At 46.3% G+C, this 19,818-nt stretch overlaps 3 protein-coding genes across 5 annotated transcripts; all 3 read left to right on the plus strand.

The window, feature by feature from the left end:
• The first annotated feature begins 280 nt into the window (after positions 1-280).
• LOC109770904 (large ribosomal subunit protein bL19c) lies at positions 281-3,300 on the plus strand. 3 transcript variants are annotated; one of them, XM_020329621.4, is made up of 7 exons: positions 281-477; positions 660-741; positions 835-987; positions 1,092-1,283; positions 1,387-1,473; positions 1,665-1,798; positions 2,935-3,300. In XM_020329621.4, exons 3-7 carry the CDS (start codon positions 850-852, stop codon positions 3,035-3,037), a joined length of 654 nt encoding a protein of 217 aa, XP_020185210.1. In that variant the 5' UTR covers positions 281-477; positions 660-741; positions 835-849; the 3' UTR covers positions 3,038-3,300. The 3 variants fall into 3 exon arrangements, with proteins under 3 accessions (XP_020185210.1, XP_020185208.1, XP_020185209.1); XM_020329620.4 differs by having other exon boundaries at positions 336-561; XM_020329619.4 differs by lacking the exon at positions 660-741 and having other exon boundaries at positions 290-477.
• Positions 3,301-4,424: 1,124 nt separating this feature from the next.
• On the plus strand, positions 4,425-7,576 carry LOC109770903 (protein FAR1-RELATED SEQUENCE 5). Its single transcript, XM_020329618.4, has 2 exons — positions 4,425-4,705; positions 5,240-7,576. Exon 2 carries the CDS (start codon positions 5,295-5,297, stop codon positions 7,293-7,295), a length of 2,001 nt encoding a protein of 666 aa, XP_020185207.1. The 5' UTR covers positions 4,425-4,705; positions 5,240-5,294; the 3' UTR covers positions 7,296-7,576.
• Positions 7,577-11,138: 3,562 nt separating this feature from the next.
• On the plus strand, positions 11,139-12,049 carry LOC141027267 (protein FAR-RED IMPAIRED RESPONSE 1-like). Its single transcript, XM_073504255.1, has 2 exons — positions 11,139-11,657; positions 11,774-12,049. The coding sequence occupies exons 1-2, from the start codon at positions 11,139-11,141 to the stop codon at positions 12,047-12,049; spliced, it is 795 nt and encodes a 264-aa protein (XP_073360356.1).
• Positions 12,050-19,818: the final 7,769 nt, after the last annotated feature.

Consider the following 19,818-nt stretch of genomic DNA (forward strand, 5'->3'; position numbering starts at 1 on the left):
AGGGTGGGGCCAGCCTAAGTGGAACACAGACTGTGCAGCGCCTAAGAGACGGGCGCTGCACATTACAAGTGTGGCGCCTAAGCCTTAGGCGCTGCAGTGTTGTCTGTGGGGCCGCAACTGGACCAGGGCTGCCACGCTGGCAGGAGGTGCGACGCCTAAGGCAGAGGCGCTGCATAGTAGTGTGCGGCGCCTAGCTGTCGGGCGCCATACGAAAGGGTCAGCAGAGCGAAATTTTTTCAAAAGCAGGTCAGTTTGTGATTTGATTTTGCCGGTGATTTCTACCGATGGCGTTCGCTCGAGCGTGAGAAATCGGGACGGTTGGTCGCCATCCAACGGCAGGATAGAGGCGGGACGTCACTGCTCCAGGGCTTCAGGGTTCAGGCGAGGTGCGACCCGGGACGACGTCCGCCTCTCCCCTTCGTCCCCGCCGCCGGCCAGATCTCGTGCCGCCCTTTCTCCGGTGACCCGCTCGGCGAGGTATTCCCATCCTCCCCTTCCTTTGTTCCCCCGTTCGCCAGTCCGGACCCCCGCAGGCTTCAGCCTTCTCCGGCAGGCGGCGCGGTAAGCCCCAGACAGAGATTTCCCCGTGGGCACCCTGTGGGTATTGTTTCTTCGCCGGAATCTATCCCATCCAAAACTTAACTCTTCTATCCATCCAGTTGTTGTGGATTTGTTTACTGCCCGGACGCCTGGTGGAGTACTTACCAGTACTGAAAAGATTTTGGGGCTCAATTGAACCCTGTAGGGTTTATCTTGCGCTTGTTCGTTCATGTATTGCCTCTGGAATGGAGTCTTCGCTTAACTTTGATCCCAGCGTGTGCATTTTCTGTGCAGACGACCGGTCACAGGATGCAGTCTTTGGCGCGGACAGTCTGTCGAGCCGGAACCCGTGGCAATCCTCTGAAGCTCATGGATTGCGCAGCTCCTAGGGTTGAACAGTCCTTCGCGGAACCCCTGAGGTCTTGCAGCTGGATTCGTCAAATTGTGGTGCGTGTGTCAGTGTTCGTACTGCGGATACAAGTCGCGGGTTTGTGATCCTGTGTTACTAATATGGCCTGGTCATGCCTATTGGAATGAATTTTGATGTGCAGAGTCCGATCATTCCACGCGACGGTGTTCAGGCATATGGTTTCTGCACGAGGGCTTTGGCGGCGAGGGGGTTCTCGACAGTGGGGACTGCCGAGGTTTCTGTTGAGGATGAAGATTCCAGCTCTCCCATGGTTGAGCACCCGCCGCGCATTAAGTTCAAGAGGCCTGACAAGACGGCTAGGCACATTATGAATGTAAGTTAAAGTGTCATCTCCAGTAACAGTATAACTTTTAGTACGAGCGACGTTACAATGATCACTTAAACAACCTAACGTATCTGTTACTTGAATTTGCCAGATCTTGAACAAAGAGGCAGTCGACAAAGTTCGCACAGAGAGGACCATTCCTGATGTACAGCCTGGATGTATTGTTCAAATGAGAGTGGTAAGTACTACCTCTGTTCACAAATGTAAGACGTTTTGGCAGTTTAAATTGAATTGCCAAAACGTCTTATATTACAAAATGGACTACCAAAACGTCTTATATTTAGGAACAGAGAGTGTAGTAAGTAAATGCGTTCCTGCCTTATTGCTGTTCATTCATATATCTGTTGTTCTGATTTTATGTGTAAACAGCAAGTTCCTGAGAACAAGCGACGTGAGTCTACATTGAAAGGCATCGTCATAGCAAGGCGCAATGCTGGGATCGCTACGACTTTCAGATTGCGTAGATTAGTAGCTGGCGTTGGTGTTGAGTCTGTCTTTCCACTGTGAGTGACACCAAATATGTGCTTCTCTCTTCCATGTCCATGTTGATAGACATTGCTTTGTTTCTGAGCTTTGCACGTGCAAATTAGAATTACTTCTTAGTTCTGCACTATTGTGTTCCTGTGGGTATTTGCATCTGGGTGCTCTCTGTTCAATAGCATGACAGAACAATCCATATTTGTTGGTTGTGCATGAAAATTTTCTGTGTGAATACAAGGAAGACACACACACACACACACCACTAATTCACTACGCATGCACACCTCCATGCGAGCACATCTTCTAATTGTTGGAATGATAGCAACTTTTTATATATGTGCAAGAGGATGCCAAGAGACTAGAATACAAAAGGTCAAAAGACATCATCAATATAACTCTAACACTTCTCACACGCAAAAACGACGTAAGACTGGGGATAAATCTGTGGACATCACTAAATTCCTACTCCTACTTATTAAACACAGATCAAATTGTGGATGCACAGTTGCCGTATTCGAATTGTAATTTGCTTGGCTGAACTGAAAAAAGTTCTTGATTTATATGTTTGTCTCTGAGCTATTTGTTGCCTTCTGGATATACCTGATAGTATCTCAATCTGCCGTGAGAATGGTGGTACCACCTTCATTCTTGTCTGTACTATAGTTGTAATTCCATGACAATGTGTAATATTGTCTAAACCATGGAATGCTATGTATCTGGCTGATGAACCCTTAAATGAGCCGTGCAAGATGCTGGTACTATTCGAGACAAAACACACAGTTTTTCATTAACCATTGGTACAGAATTGATTGCTTGTGCTGCATTAGCATTTTGTTACAAATGGAGCTTGTAGTTTAATACATTTGTTCATCCAGCTATGTTTAAACTACCTTTCATGCATACATAGCCTTTGTACATCCCGTGTCTGCTGTGAGAATACATTGGAAGAATGGCATAAGTAGGATATTTCATATGGGCTCTCCTTTTGTTTTCACTTTTCAGGTTCTGTTTTCTAGTTAATTTCTTCAATCCTTCGTCACATAAAAAGTTGCCTTAAGTTGTTGAAGAAGTCAAACATGAAAGATATCATCACATGATACTTGTTTCATGCAGATTTTTTTGTTTTGTTTTGCTGATGCCACTTCTCTTTTGTGTTCAGGTACTCGCCAAACATCAAAGAAATCAAGATCTTAGACAGGAAGAAAGTCAGGAGAGCAAAGCTGTATTACCTGAGGGACAGAATGAATGCACTGAAGAAATGAGACAGCATCTGCTTGGTTCTTGCCATTTTGTTTCTGATGTGGATCTGTGTGGCTTCAGTTGTCACAGTGGTTGCAGGTCTAGAAGCTTCATGTTTACTTCCAGCTCCTAAAACTAATGTTTCAGGTCACCATGCTTGGTTTTTGGGTCAAGCGCCAGCAGAAATACCCTTCTGTGATTTGAAATTAACAATGTGGATCTGCCCTCTTTTATATTTTGTAGCAACTAGTGTAACGAGAAAGAAATAAAAATGCTCAGACCTCTAGCTCTCCCTTTTCTCATCGAAGATCGTGATATATCTACCTGTTTCTGGTTAAGTTAGAGAAGCTTGCATAATTTGTGTTCTACTGTTAGACCATTCCTTCCTGCTATCAAGATGGTTGCTTTGCACACAACTCAAGTAGTATAACTTTGATGGCCCGTTTGTAATGCAAGAAATGGAAAGGCTAGTGTTCATGTGCTTTAAAAATGGCATCTCCAGATATTCTTCTTTGATCAGTACTTTGGATTGTGTTTCTCATCTTTGCGAATAACGGGGAGAGGCGAAAATATCAGCGTTAATGAAAGAAATTATTGAGATTATAAGTCTTGCGAGTGTAAGTTGGAAGTTGAACTCGTGGAGTAGTCGAAGGTCGAATTATTTGAGTGCAATGGTTTAAGTCCAGCCCGTTGATATAATAAACAGTATATAACGGGTGGTAAGAAACTAACATGAACATAGACAACAAAGGCTCCTGATTGAAACAACGGGTGGTAAGAAACTAACATGAACATAGACAACAAAGGCTCCTGATTGAAACAACGGGTGGTAAGAAACTAACATGAACATAGACAACAAAGGCTCCTGATTGAACTGCCAAAACATCTTATATTATGAGAAATTGGAGAAAATTTCAAAACACATTGAAATATTAGCTTTGTCCGTGGTAACATCTGGAGAAGAAAAAGGATATGGCCCTGCCAAAAATTCTGCCCCGCAGGCAAACATTTCCCATATGTGAGAAAGATGAGGTTTTCGGACGCGGATTTTTGGCTCTGGGGGCATATGCTCCCTAATTTACAGTAAAATCAAAATAAATGGTAAATAAATTTGAAAAATTCTGATTTTTTGGGTAGATGTTCATATTAGTTTAGCAAGTGTGCTTAACAATTTTCATGCCATATGGGATAGCAGTGCTTCGTCGGTGAAAACAAGACAAAATTAAATGTAACATTTGAAGGTAACACTTGGCGTTCGACTTATTATTATTATTATTATTTTGCACAGGTCAAAATGCTTAAGTTTTTTCCCTGAAAATTTGCATGTACCATTTGGGTGTGACACTGATCACATCTATTTTTTTTAACATTTGTGAAATCCATTTTTGGCACCCAGAGCATGTGCTCCCTAGAGCCAAATCGAAAATCCGGAGGTTTTCATTCTCCTTTGAGTTTCACATCAGCTTCCAGTAACTCGCTTCGCTTGCTTCCTTTGGGCCGGCTGCCTCCACCCTACTCTCCTCCGCCACAGCGCCGTCGCCGCCGACCGCAGCCTCTTTCCACCGCCTATTTCCTGGGCGGGAAGGAAGCCTTCCCCGTGGGCGTCCGTCCGTCCGTCCTCCCCCTCCCCCTCCACCTCCACTCTGCTGGGCTGGTGGAGCGAGCGAGGTCCCTCCCCTCTTCCTGCGCTGGTAAGTATAAGCCCTAGCGCTTGCTTGCGCTGCTGTTTGTTTCGCTTTGGAGTTCAGGTCTATTTGTTGCTGTGCACCACCGAACCTGACCAATCGATCTCAGTTGGCCCCCAATCCCATTCCCGCTCGTGAATTTCGCCATTTCGGTGCCCGTTGCTCTGAATTAGTATCACCAGTACCAGCATCCTTTTGGAGACGAAAAAAGTGGAGGGGTTTAGCTGTACGCCGACTCTTCCCGTAGGCCAGTCCAAGTTTGTGATATGGGTAATGAGTGGAATTAGCTCGAACTTCGTTCAGCAGCAGGCGAGCCAAAGTGTTTGATATGGGTAATGCGTAGAATTATGTCAAAATTCCTTCAGTTCAGTTGAGGATTCATGTTATTGTGGTGAAATTCAGGTGTCAAATGTCTGCCACACTAACGATTTTTTTGTGTGTCAAATGATCTATGTAGCATATGTTGTTCTGAAATTATGGAGGTTGAGATGTAGTGTTATCCTTTTTGGCTCATTCCTTTTGGATTCTTGATTATTGCAGACCTTCGCCGTGCCGAGGGAATCTGGAACTGTAAGTTGAGCTTTGGTACTCTTGGATGGAGTTCTCATCAAGTGAAGACCATGAACTTGTTGAAGATTTCATGGATGTTGAGGATGATACAGGCACCGCTGATGTTGATCAACCAACTGGTGTGATGACTCCCCATATTCATTGCATCGATCCTTCTGAGGGATCCATGTCGACTGCTGGAAACGAGCTGCTTCCAGCAGCTGATGAGCTGGGCAAAAATGCTGAACCATACTTGGGCATGGAATTTGTGTCTGATGCAGCTGCGCGTGCATTCTACAATGCGTATGCGCTAGGCCTTGGGTTTGGCATTCGTGTTGCCCGGTCCCGCAGTGAGAGGCGAAAAGGTTCTGAGGTACTCGTCATGAAGCGTTTTGTGTGCATGAAAGAGGGACATCACAAGAAGAAGGATGTTGACTCTAGCAACAAGAAAAAGAGGAAGCGCCTCTCTATACGGGACGGCTGCCCAGCAATGATGGAGGTGGTGAGGAGGGGCCCAGAAAAGTGGGTCATCACGAAGTTGGTGCTCGAGCACACTCATGTCATTGTTAGCCCAGACAAGGTGCGGGAGGTCCAGCTCCTTCGCCTCTCTGGGAAGGAGCATGCGGACCAATTACAGCAAGTCCGGAGGAATGTGTTTGGAGACACAGGTGCATCCGGTCTCTTCACCTACCTAATGAAAAGGCAGTCAGATAACTCTGGTTTCTTCTATAACGTACAGGTTGACAGTGGAAACTGTTTGAGGAATGCAGTTTGGGTTGATGCAAGATCTAAAATGTCATACAAGTACTTCGGAGATGCTGTTTACTTCGACACTACTTATACTCAAAACGAAAATATGTTGCCTTTTGCAGCTTTCACAGGCATGAATCACCATGGTGATTGTGTTGTTTTTGGTTGTGCGCTTATCTTGGATAAGACAGAATCTTCGTATGCTTGGATTTTTGAGACATGGCTGACAGCAATGGATAAGCGGCTGCCATTTTCATTTACAACAGATGAAGGCAAAACAATGACAGAGGCAGTTGCCAAAGTATTTCCTCAATGTTTCCATCGTCTTTGTAGATGGCGAATTCTTTCTAAATGCAAGAAGAAATTGTCTGATGTCTACATGAGAGTTCCTGAGCTCCATAACGAGTTAAAGAGATGTGTCAATGAGTGTGATACCATGCCTGTTTTTGACATGTTCTGGGGTTCTATTCTCGACAAGTATGGTCTGAGGGAGAACACTTGGTTGCAATCACTGTTTGAAGCAAGACATAAATGGGTTCCTGCATACCTAACAAGCTCCTTCTTTGCAGAATTGTCACTGACCCGTAGAGCAGAAACGATCAGTGGGTTTTATAGGAATAACTTCAGTACAAGAGCTCCCCTCCTTTCTTTTATCACTACATTTGATCAACACATAGACAGATTGTATATGAACGAAGCTCAGAAAGATCTTGCCTCCTTTCCTCCTGAACAACTCCTGAAAACCAATTCAATCTTGGAAAAACAAGCAGCGAGCATCTACACCAGGGCTGCATTTGAATTTTTCCAAACGGAGTTGATTGAATCGCTGCATCACTATGCTGTGAAGGTTCAGGAAAGCCCTTATGAAGCCAAGTACTATGTCGAAAGAGATGGCGATCCTCCTACCAGGCATACTGTTGTCTACAATGTTGCTGAGAAGAAGGCTTGGTGTGACTGCTGCAGGTTTGCTTTCTCTGCGATATTGTGCAGGCATGTCCTGGGAGTATTCATCTTGGCTGACATCGACATGATTCCGGAGCCATGCATTACGAAACGATGGACGAAAAAGGCAAAGACAGGGCCAGTGTTTGTTGGACGCATCCTTGAAGATGAAAACCGGCATGCAGATTCTGTGACTTCGAGGTTCAGTGATCTCGTTTGCGATGCGATGAGGTGTGGAGAGAAGGGAGCTCTATCAGAAGGCTCCTTCAAATTTGCAAAGGAAGTACTTCGCAAAGCCTATAGAGAAATTGATAAACTGACCAGGGCTGGTCCCCAGCAAGTTGGCAACAGATAGCGTCAGTTGCCTTGAACATTTGCTACCAAAGGATGAAAACATGGTCTATTTCTGCTGTGCTACCATGAGCAAGAGCTTGCTGCTTGCCACCGTACCATGTCAATGACCAATCCAATCCTGTTAGTTGTTACTGTAAATTCAATCCTGTTGACCTAGTGTTGGCTGAGTGATGAGTGCCGCCTGCTGCTGCTGCTTCTGCTTGCGATGTCACAACACAAACACCTGGTATAGTGCAATCGCCATTGTAGGAAACATTTACAATTTTATTTCATGTGTCAAAATATCTGGCAAACCTTTATTTCTCGTGAATTTTAAAAATTGAGCAATTTTAAAGGAGATTGTTATAGTCAACCGACACGCTTAATATAAATGCTGCAGAACCTTTACAGGACTAGGCTCCTATGTCAACCTTTTGCGAGCCTGGCCAAGCCAAGCCACGAGCCGGCTTGGCTTGGCTTAGCTCAGCTCGATTCCGCCACTAGTTTGGACCATTGACTATAAAGGTAACATATGTGAATATGTTGTGGTCTTGATGAAAGGGGTCAACAATGAGGGCCATCAACGATAACCAACCATAGATGACAACAGGGTCTTGGACTCTTGGTCTTACGGGCATTAGGGTACCATAAATGATGTTGGATGCAGATTTTGTGCTCGTGCATCATCTAAACTAATTGAAGAGGGGCATATCATTCAAAAAGTGAGAAGAAACTGACATAAAGGATGAGGAAAAACTTGAAATGTACTATGCTCTAACTATGACCCACTCCCAGTTCCCAAACATACCTAGCAATGAAGTATTCCCCAGGTTGGCTTCTATTCAGGGATCACTAGAACTCCAAGGCATCACCATCGGAACCGGGGAAAACATTGTTGATGCAGTGGCTAGTAAGTGGCCAGTTGGAGCCAGAAGACGCCGACGATAGATATGAGAAAAAGATCGCCACCCTAGAGAAGGTGATGAAGAGGGCTAGACAACTAACCCAGATCGGGCCTGAGAAATCCGGGGAGACCTAACCTCACCAGCTCCCCGACGAAGACAAAGCTGACCATATATACTTCGTTGGTTGTAGAAGGAGCCGGAGGATCAAAGCAACACCTGCGGACTATTATTCTCCTGCGGACTATTGACTCGTATATTGCCGATGGCGAGTGAAGCCTGCTGAAGGAGTGGAGCTGTGCCTCTGGCCTTCTCAAGGGATACTTGCTGACCGCCTGCCAAAGGAGCACTTGGGCAGTTTACCCGTGCCTGGAACATCTATCATCGGAGTCGTCGTGTGGCGAAGACCCCATGCCTCATCTAGGGTACCCAGCAGGCAAGATGGCTCCAAGAGGCAGGCCACAACTTCCAGTTTGCCCATGACTTCCAAGCCATCATCTCGCTCTTCCAATGCTTGTCATCAACATGCTGTAACCCCTGACGTTCCTCCAGGCTTTGGTTCTGGTGTTGTTAGGGATGCTGATCATCTACGTGAATACATTTTTATTAGCGTCTCAAACTCATCTACCGCACACTTCTGTCCCGATAGAAGACCGAGAGAGGGAATTGGTTCGCAAGTATGGTGACAGACCTTCTGCAGCCCAACCCTGGAAAGGCGATGGCGACGATGATGACACGCTAGAATGGGATCCGTATTCTCAAGGTAATCTCCAGCAAGAGCCGATTCGGCCACCACATGACCCTTGTCAGCAGCAGCAGATGCAGTGCCAGTCCATGCTTCAGTATTGCATGACACGGGAATCGCAAAGCCCACTGGCAGCACCACAGCAGCATATTGCCATGCCTGCAGCATGCACAACCCCTGACTTACGGGCAGCGAACGCAGCCTGCTCAGCAACCCTACTCTGGTGCGCCCGACGACGGCGGTGGGCAATCCTATACGGCGGTGGAACCAGGGTCTGATGGCATGGTATCAACGGCAGTTTTGTGCAATCTGCAAGCGTCCGTTTTGATGGTTGCTTCGTCCCACCCGTCAATTCCATTGTTAGTTTGTATGTAGTCCGAGTTGGCTTAGAATAGAGTGACCCCGACTCGGAGGTGAGGATGGATCGGATGCCGATCCGAATTGGCTTGGAACTGAAGATCCGGCCGAAAGTCCACCGACCTGCCGATGCCTATAAAAGGAGTCTCCAAGGCTCATGAAGCCAACAACAGCCACCGCGTCCTCGCAATCCAGATCAAAGCGAGCTCGTCGGAGGCCGCCGTCGTGACCACCGCAAGAAGGAGAGGAGCTCGTCGGAGGCCGGCGGCTGCGCCATCAAGTCAAGACTAAGGAGGCGACGAGTAACAAGGAGATGATGGAAATATCGCCGACGGATGTCTTGTTGGGCAGACTGGGCAGGAAGCCCGTGACGGCGGAGGCGGCCGGGGCCAGAAAGAAGAGGATGAAGGTCGTCAAGAGGAGGTTGCCGCAGGCGCTCATCGACCATATCATCGCCTACCCCTACACGATGGAGGACATCCCTGCCGACCGCCTGGCCAAGCGTTCCAAGTTCTTCCGGGAGTTCTACGCCGAAAGTAAGGAGACGGCCGACAATATCGTGGCCTACCAGCGGGGACTCATCGACCAGTACAACACCAAGGGCTACGCGGAGGAGGACAGGGAGGTCACCGACGACGAGGAGGAGACGGTGGAGAGCAAGGGCAGCAACCATTTTTATTTTAAAAAGCTTCAGTCAAAGTGGTTGATAATTTGCAAGGAGCCTACTTAGTATGGTGTCCGTGTTTGGTCCGCTTATCATAAGTGTCTCCTCACTCCCCTCACTAGCTACTTTCGTGTAATCATTATCATGGTATTTACAGAGGGAATATGTTATTTATCATGCTGAATGCCTTGTAAAACGAGAGAAGGTTACCTTCTGTCAAGTTCGGGTACAGAATGTGGCTACACCCGGTTGAACAAAAAAAAATCGACAATGTAAATCAAAATCCAAAAATTCTGAAACTTTGTTATATCAAACATGATCAGATGTGTAGGTTCTTGCAAAATGTTTTAGCGAGATATAGTAGTATATAAGCTATGCATGGTTGGGATGAAACCACACAGAGCTATACTGAATTCTTTTGCTCTCCACGGTTCACCACAAGCAGTGTTTTGCAGCTTGGTGTGCTTTTGCCCGAGTATTGATCATCCTGATCTTATTTGTGCTGTGTTCAGAGCACATATACATCGATGGTGAGTTCAGAGCAATTTAATAGAAGAAGCTACACCTACCAATACAAACAGAACTAGTAGCCCAAGATAAAGAGTAGCTTCATATTGCTAGATTTTATTTGGACAATGACGGTGCCTGAAGTTTTTGTGAAATGTTGGACCAACAACAATTATCTTTGCTTCTACACAGCTTTTCACTGTCCTAAAAATGTGTGCAATCTGCTGCCCAACAAACATCCATTTTTGAAGATGTGTTTTGCTCCCTATCAAACCGAAACCGGACGGTTCAAGTTTTTCATCAGTTCTACATGGCAATTGTTTTATATTATCCCGCCGAGGTATCAGATATGCACCGATGGTAACGTAAAAAATAAGAAGATATGCACTTGATGAAAAAGAGTTAATACCACACTTAGAGCATCTACAGCCGGGCCTCTTATACCCGTCTCAAATGCCCGGGCAGGCCGTCCGACCACTGGCCGGTCAAAAAAATCCACCCAACCGGACCTCTCAAACGCCCGGGCTGACCGACACCCCTAATATCCAGCCCAAATACAATAGAACATGAAGCATTGTCATAAGAGAGTACAATGGAGAGCACACGTGTCAGAAAACATGGGATTCCAAGTGCTTGACAGTAAGGTACCTGACTGAGATATTCCTTGATGAGCTCAGAGACAACACGAGCATGGATTTGGGTACATTTGGAAGGAAAGTTCAGAAGAAGTTCAAGCTCAATCCAGTAAGAATGAAGCTTGGCAGGGCTAGGAATGCAACACTTAAGATCATACATGAAGATGAGAAAGCACAATATAGTATGCCGTCGGACTATGGACAAGAATTGAGGAGAAGCAATCCATGGAGGAAATTCATTGTTTGCACAACCAAGGTCAAGAAAAAGGACGACCTGCTTCCAAAGGATCACCTATCTTCATTGTATTGGTCCTATTATGCCTGCAAGAGAGGTTTCTTGAGTGAGTGCATGCCAATTATTTTTGTTGATGAGTGTCACCTCAAGAGCAAATACAAATATGTGTTGCTTACAGCTGTTGGGATTGACCCCAATGATTGCATATTCCCAATTGCAATTGGGGATGGTGTAGAGGTGGAGTCAACTTTCTCTTGGCAAATTTTTCTCACCACTTTGAAAAATGACTTGAACATCATCAACACTTCGCCCTTCACTATAATGAGTGATAAGCAGAAGGTGTGTCACATATTGCTTGAATTTCTCTTTTTAGAACTGTTTCATTAATTATTGCATGGAGTGATCAATGTTGTTTCACCATGAACTTTTTAGAACTGTTTCACAAATTATTGCAGGGTTTGATCAATGTTGTTGAAAAGATCTGGCCAGATACAGAACATATATTTTGTATTAGACATCTATACCAAAACTTTCATAAAAAGTTCACAGGGGAAACACTAAAGAATATTCTGTGGGCCATTGCTAGTTCAAATTTTTTGGACAAGTGGAACTTGAATAGAGAGAAACTTAGGGAACATAATTTGGAGGCATACAATTGGTTGGATGGCAAGCCCCCCAACCAGCGGGTGAAACTTTCTCCAGAAATTTCCCTAAATGTGACATCTTGTTGAAGAACATATCAGAAGTCTACAACGGGTACATTTTTGCAATTTGGTATTTTTTTACTTAATTTATTCAGAGTAACTGCACTTTGCTGAATTATCTTTTATAAAAAGTTGAGTTAACTGAATTTTGTTCACTGTAACTGCACTTAACTGAATGTAGTGCATAAAAGTTCAGTTTGCTGAATTTTATTCATTGTAACTCTATTTTAATTGAACTTTACTGTAATTGTAATTTAACTTTTTTTCGAACCAGGCTATAACCCCTTTCCATTGCAAATGAACGGAAATACAATAGTTCCAGAAACCATTTATCGGAGAGGGGAGGGGGGAGGTAAAGCGAGCTCGAGCACTGCCAGGAAACCCACTGCATTCGCCTGCCGTCGAAACGAATGCCATGGGGCGAAAACCTGGACAACACCAAATTCAACAATCTGCATACTACTACAGCCTATTACACGAAAAGCCAGGAAATGACAGGATACCACCGTAAGTCTAACTGCAAGCACAACAAAAGCTAAGTAGGGGACCAGAACCCAGCTGAACAAAGCGCCAAAATAGGTAGCCCATCTATTCTCCTTCTATCGGACGCCTCACAACATTGCACATCTTCATCAGATGCATCGTGCTCGATCTGATCATCTCCGCACCATCGCGCAACTCCTTGACTCCACCTCCTTGTTGAAGACCTGCCCAGTACAACAGAAAGGAACACATGGAGAAAACAATTTCGAAAGGTGTTTTAATTTGTTTCTTTTCAACAATAGCTCGATTACGAGCCAGCCAGATGGCCCACAGTATAATACTTTGCTCCAGCAGGGAGGAAAGTGTGTTAACTAAACTTCAGCGTAACTTATTTTACTGAATTAACTGAATTGTAAAGACTGTAGTTAACTGAACTTTTAGTCCGCACTGTATTGCATTTTAACTGAGCTTTACTATGTCTTCTTGCAACTACATCTTGGATGCAAGAGAGGTATGTGTTATTTCAATGCTGGAATGCACAACACACGAGATCACTGTCAGGCATGACAGAAAACACAGAGAATCATTAGAGAAGTGGCCTGGACTGATCTGCCCCAAGATAAGGAAGAAACTGGACAAAAATGCCTGAGTTCTCATGTAACTACCATCAACACATTTATGACTTGGTATCTATGGTGTTGAATCAGGAGAAAATGGGTTCTGACAACGCAGCGTAAAAACAAAATACTGCAGAGGCTTTCTGCAAAATTACCCGAGCCGACGGGCGTGTGTCAATAGCTAACGGGGCATGCCAAATGTCGCGTCTAGAGCGATTTGTATCAAATATGACTCCACGGTATAACTGGAGGGCCACTCTTGTGGGGTTTTGTTCCAACCACTACAAGTTTGTGTACTAATCGTGGTATTAACTCGATGAAAAACTGCAAACGAATGAATGACACAAACCTATGATAGACGATCCAAGCATTGTGTGATGACGACGTGGCGTACAATCGACGACTGCTATTATGCTATTCTCAGCTCATGGCTGATTTTTCTTTAAAAGAGAAAAAATGAGTACGACAACAACCGTACAGTAGTGATATGGTTCCCTTGGAGTAGTTCGGTTTGTATAGGTTGGTGCGGTGTGCTTCGCTTTCATCTGGAGTACCTACCGGCGCAGGATAACTTTCACATCTGCCAGTTTTCCCCAAACCCTAAACCCTCTGGCGGCGCCGGAGGCGACTAGGGTTTGACGTGGACTCTACTTTGCCCTACAACTCGTCGCCGGTGCAAGAGAGATAGGAAGGAGGCAGGTGCTCCGGGCTCATGGCTGCACCTAGCGCCGCGGGCTCGGGGGAGGGGAGTGATCCCCAGGCGGGCTTCGCCGCCAGGAGGAAGCTCAAGGAGGCCCTTGGGAAACTTGACATATCCGAAGAAGAGGCTACTCCTCTGATCCTTAACAATCGCGTCGAGGGGAAGCCGGCGAAGTGGCTTGTGGCCGGGAAGGTGCTCCACCGGAACCATATACGCATCCAGACCATTACTAATGCGCTTCGGCCGGCATGGGGCAACCCGCGTGGTTTGAAGTTCAGATTAGCGGGCGTAAACGTGTTTGTGGCGGAATTTGAGAATCAGAGGGCAGAGATCGGGTGTGGGGCGGCTCGCCATGGCACATCTGTTGGGGAACGTAGTAATTACAAAATTTTCCTATGCACACGCAAGATCATGGTGATGCATAGCAACGAGAGGGGAGAGTGTTGTCTACGTACCCTCGTAGACCGTAAGCGGAAGCGTTTATCAATGCGGTTGATGTAGTCGTACGTCTTCACGATCCGACCGATCCAAGTACCGAACGCACGGCACCTCCGAGTTCTGCACATGTTCAGCTCGATGCGTCCTCGCCTTCTTGATCCAGCAAGACGGGCGAAGTAGTAGATGAGTTCCGGCAGCACGACGGCGTGGTGACGGTGTTGGTGAAGAACAATCTTCGCAGGGCTTCGCCTAAGCACTACGAAAACTATGACGGAGGATAAACTAGAGGGGACGGGGTTGTTGGCACACGGCTTGGTGTTTCTTGATGTGTCTTTGGTGCTAGCCCTACCCCTCTATTTATATGTTGAGCCCTGGGGTCGAAACTTGGAGCAAAAGCCTCCTCAAAGTCGGTTTTGCCCGAAAGGCAAGAGTCCCACTCGGACTCCAGGACCAAACGCCACAATCCTTGGCGTCTGGCCCATATGCCATGGGCCTCGGCGTCTGGCCCAGGGCCAGACGCCAGGGTCTCCGGCGTTTGGCCCCCTGGCCTCCGCAAAACTCCTTTTGCACCGACCTAAAGCCTCGTGGGCTTCACCCCTTGGCCGAACCATATCATCCTATATATAAATCTTTACCTCCGGACCATTCCGGAGCTCCTCGTCATGTCCGTGATCTCATCCGGGACTTCGAACAACATTCGGTTACCAACATACATAACTCATATAATACTATATCGTCAACAAACGTTAAGCGTGCGGACCCTATGGGTTCGAGAACTATGTAGACATGACCGAGACACTTCTCTGGTCAATAACCAATAGCGGAACCTGGATGCCCATATTGGCTCCTACATATTCTACGATGATCTTTATCGGTCAGACCGCATAACAACATATGTTGTTCCCTTTTGTTGGAAATATGCCCTAGAGGCAATAATAAATGGTTATTATTATATTTCTTTGTTCATGATAATAGTCTATTATTCATGCTATAATTGTATTGTCCGGAAATCGTAATACATGTGTGAATACATAGACCACAACGTGTCCCTAGTAAGCCTCTAGTTGACTAGCTCGTTGATCAACAGATAGTCATGGTTTCCTGACTATGGACATTGGATGTCATTGATAACGGGATCACATCATTAGGAGAATGATGTGATGGACAAGACCCAATCCTAAGCATAGCATAAAAGATCGTGTAGTTTCGTTTGCTAGAGCTTTTCCAAATGTCAAGTATCTTTTCCTTAGACCATGAGATCGTGCAACTCCCGGATACCGTAGGAGTGCTTTGGGTGTGCCAAACGTCACAACGTAACTGGGTGACTATAAAGGTGCACTACGGGTATCTCCGAAAGTGTCTGTTGGGTTGGCACGGATCGAGACTGGGATTTGTCACTCCGTGTGACGGAGAGGTATCTCTGGGCCCACTCGGTAATGCATCATCATAATGAGCTCAATGTGACTAAGGCGTTAGTCACGGGATCATGCATTGCGGTACGAGTAAAGAGAGTTGTCGGTAACGAGATTGAACAAGGTATTGGGATACCGACGATCGAATCTCGGGCAAGTAACATACCGATTGACAAAGGGAATTGCATACGGATTGATTGAATCCTCGACACCGTGGTTCATCCGATGAGATCATCGTGGAACATGTGGGAGCCAACATGGGTATCCAGATCCCGCTGTTGGTTATTGACCGGAGAGGCGTCTCGGTCATGTCTGCATGTCTCCCGAACCCGTAGGGTCTACACACTTAAGGTTCGGTGACGCTAGGGTTGTAGAGATATATGTATGCGGAAACCCGAAAGTTGTTCGGAGTCCCGGATGAGATCCCGGACGTCACGAGAGGTTCCGGAATGGTCCGGAGGTGAAGAATTATATATAGGAAGTCAAGTTTCGGCCACCGGGAAAGTTTCGGGGGTTACCGGTATTGTACCGGGACCACCGGAAGGGTCCCGGGGGTCCACCGGGTGGGGCCACCTATCCCGGAGGGCCCTGTGGGCTGAAAGTGGAAGGGAACCAGCCCTTAGTGGGCTGGGGCGCCCCCCTTGGGCCTCCCCCCATGCGCCTAGGGTTGGGAACCCTAGGGGGGGAGCTTCCCCCTTGCCTTGGGGGGCAAGGCACCCTTTCCCCCTTTGGCCGCCGCCCCCCTTGGAGATCCCATCTCCCTGGGCCGGCGCCCCCCCCAGGGGGCCTATATAAAGGGGAGGGGGAGGGAGGGCAGCAACACACAGCCTTGGGCGCCTCCCTCCTCCCCTGCAACACCTCTCTCTCTCTCTCGCAGAAGCTTGGCAAAGCCCTGCCGAGACCCGATACATCCAGCACCACGCCGTCGTGCTGCTGGATCTCCATCAACCTCTCCTTTCCCCTTGCTGGATCAAGAAGGAGGAGACGTCTCTGCACCGTACGTGTGTTGAACGCGGAGGTGCCGTCCGTTCGGCACTCGGTCATCGGTGATTTGGATCACGGCGAGTACGACTCCGTCATCCACGTTCATTGGAACGCTTCCGCTCACGATCTACAAGGGTATGTAGATGCACTCCTTTCCCCTCGTTGCTAGTAGACTCCATAGATGCATCTTGGTGAGCGTAGAATTTTTTTAAATTATGCTACGATTACCAACAGTGGCATCATGAGCCAGGCCTATGCGTAGTTACTATGCACGAGTAGAACACAAAGCAGTTGTGGGCGTTGAGTTTGCCAATTCTTCTTGCCGCTACTAGTCGTTTCTTGTTTCGGCGGCATTGTAGGATGAAGCGGCCCGGACCGACCTTACACGTACGCTTACGTGAGACTGGTTCCACCGACTGACATGCACTAGTTGCATAAGGTGGCTAGCGGGTGTCTGTCTCTCCTACTTTAGTCGGAACGGATTCGATGAAAAGGGTCCTTATGAAGGGTAAATAGAAATTGGCAAATCACGTTGTGGTCATACGTAGGTGAGAAAACGTTCTTGCTAGAAACCTACAAACCACGTAAAAACTTGCAACAACAATTAGAGGACGTCTAACTTGTTTTTGCAGCAAGTGCTATGTGATGTGATATGGCCAGAAGATGTGATGAATGATATATGTGATGTATGAGATTGATCATATTCTTGTAATAGGAATCACGACTTGCATGTCGATGAGTATGACAACCGGCAGGAGCCATAGGAGTTGTCTTTATTATTTTGTATGACCTGCGTGTCATTGAATAACGCCATGTAAATTACTTTACTTTGTTGCTAAACGCGTTAGCCATAGAAGTAGAAGTAATCGTTGGCGTGACGACTTCATGAAGACACAATGATGGAGATCATGATGATGGAGATCATGGTGTCATGCCGGTGACGAAGATGATCATGGTGCCCCGAAGATGGAGATCAAAGGAGCATAATGATATTGGCCATATCATGTCACTATTTGATTGCATGTGATGTTTATCATGTTTTTGCATCTTATTTGCTTAGAACAACGGTAGTAAGTAAGATGATCCCTTATAATAATTTCAAGAAAGTGTTCACCCTAACTGTGCACCGTTGCGAAGGTTCGTTGTTTCGAAGCACCACGTGATGATCGGGTGTGATAGATTCTAACGTTCGAATACAACGGGTGTTGACGAGCCTAGCATGTACAGACATGGCCTCGGAACACACGCAATACACTTAGGTTGACTTGACGAGCCTAGCATGTACAGACATGGCCTCGGAACACGGAGGACCGAAAGGTCGAGCATGAGTCGTATAGAAGATACGATCAACATGGAGATGTTCACCGATCTTGACTAGTCCGTCTCACGTGATGATCGGACACGGCCTAGTTAAACTCGGATCATGTTTCACTTAGATGACGAGAGGGATGTCTATCTGAGTGGGAGTTCATTAAATAATTTGATTAGATGAACTTAATTATCATGAACTTAGTCTAAAATCTTTACACTATGTATTGTAGATCAAATGGCCAACGTTGTCCTCAATTTCAACGCGTTCCTAGAGAAAACCAAGCTGAAAGATGATGGCAGCAACTATACGGACTGGGTCCGGAACCTGAGGCTCATCCTCATAGTAGCCAAGAAAGATTATGTCTTAGAAGCACCGCTAGGTGAAGCACCAATCCCAGAGAACCAAGACGTTATGAACGCTTGGCAATCACGTGCTGATGATTACTCCCTCGTTCAGTGCGGCATGCTTTACAGCCTAGAACCGGGTCTCCAAAAGCGTTTTGAGAAACATGGAGCATATGAGATGTTCGAGGAGCTGAAATTAGTTTTTCAAGCTCATGCCCGGGTCGAGAGATATGATGTCTCCGACAAGTTCTTCAGCTGTAAAATGGAGGAGAATAGTTCTGTTAGTGAGCACATACTCAGAATGTCTGGGTTGCATAACCGCTTGTCTCAGCTGGGAGTCAATCTCCCGGATGACGTGGTCATTGACAGAATCCTCCAGTCGCTTCCACCAAGCTACAAGAGCTTTGTGATGAACTTCAATATGCAGGGGATGGAAAAGACCATTCCTGAGGTATATTCAATGCTGAAATCAGCTGAGGTAGAGATCAGAAAAGAATATCAAGTGTTGATGGTGAATAAAACCACTAAGTTCAAGAAGGGCAAGGGTAAGAAGAACTTCAAGAAGGACGGCAAGGGAGTTGCCGCGCCCGGTAAACCAGTTACCGGGAAGAAGTCAAAGAATGGACCCAAGCCCGAGACTGAGTGCTTTTATTGCAAGGGAAGTGGTCACTGGAAGCGGAACTGCCCCAAATACTTAGCAGACAAGAAGAAGGCCGGCAACACCAAAGGTATATGTGATATACATGTAATTGATGTGTACCTTACCAGTACTCGTAGTAGCTCCTGGGTATTTGATACCGGTGCGGTTGCTCATATTTGTAACTCAAAACAGGAACTACAGAATAAACGGAGACTGGCGAAGGACGAGGTGACGATGCGCGTCGGGAATGGTTCCAAGGTCGACGTGATCGCCGTCGGCACGCTACCTCTGCATCTACCCACGGGATTAGTTTTAAACCTTAATAATTGTTATTTAGTGCCAGCTTTGAGCATGAACATTGTATCTGGATCTCGTTTAATTCGAGATGGCTACTCATTTAAATCCGAGAATAATGGTTGTTCTATTTATTTGAGAGATATGTTCTATGGTCATGCCCCGCTGGTCAATGGTTTATTTTTGTTGAATCTCGAACGTGATGTTACACATGTTCATAGTGTGAATACCAAAAGATGTAAAGTTGATAACGATAGTCCCACATACTTGTGGCACTGCCGCCTTGGTCACATTGGTGTCAAGCGCATGAAGAAGCTCCATACAGATGGACTTTTGGAGTCTCTTGATTACGAATCATTTGACACGTGCGAACCATGCCTCATGGGTAAGATGACCAAGACTCCGTTCTCCGGAACAATGGAGCGAGCAATCAACTTATTGGAAATCATACATACCGATGTGTGTGGTCCAATGAGTGTTGAGGCTCGCGGAGGATATCGTTATGTTCTCACACTCACTGATGATTTAAGTAGATATGGGTATGTCTACCTAATGAAACACAAGTCTGAAAC

Source organism: Aegilops tauschii, chromosome 7 (genome assembly GCF_002575655.3).
Source record: "Aegilops tauschii subsp. strangulata cultivar AL8/78 chromosome 7, Aet v6.0, whole genome shotgun sequence".
NCBI classification, from domain to species: domain Eukaryota; kingdom Viridiplantae; phylum Streptophyta; class Magnoliopsida; order Poales; family Poaceae; genus Aegilops; species Aegilops tauschii.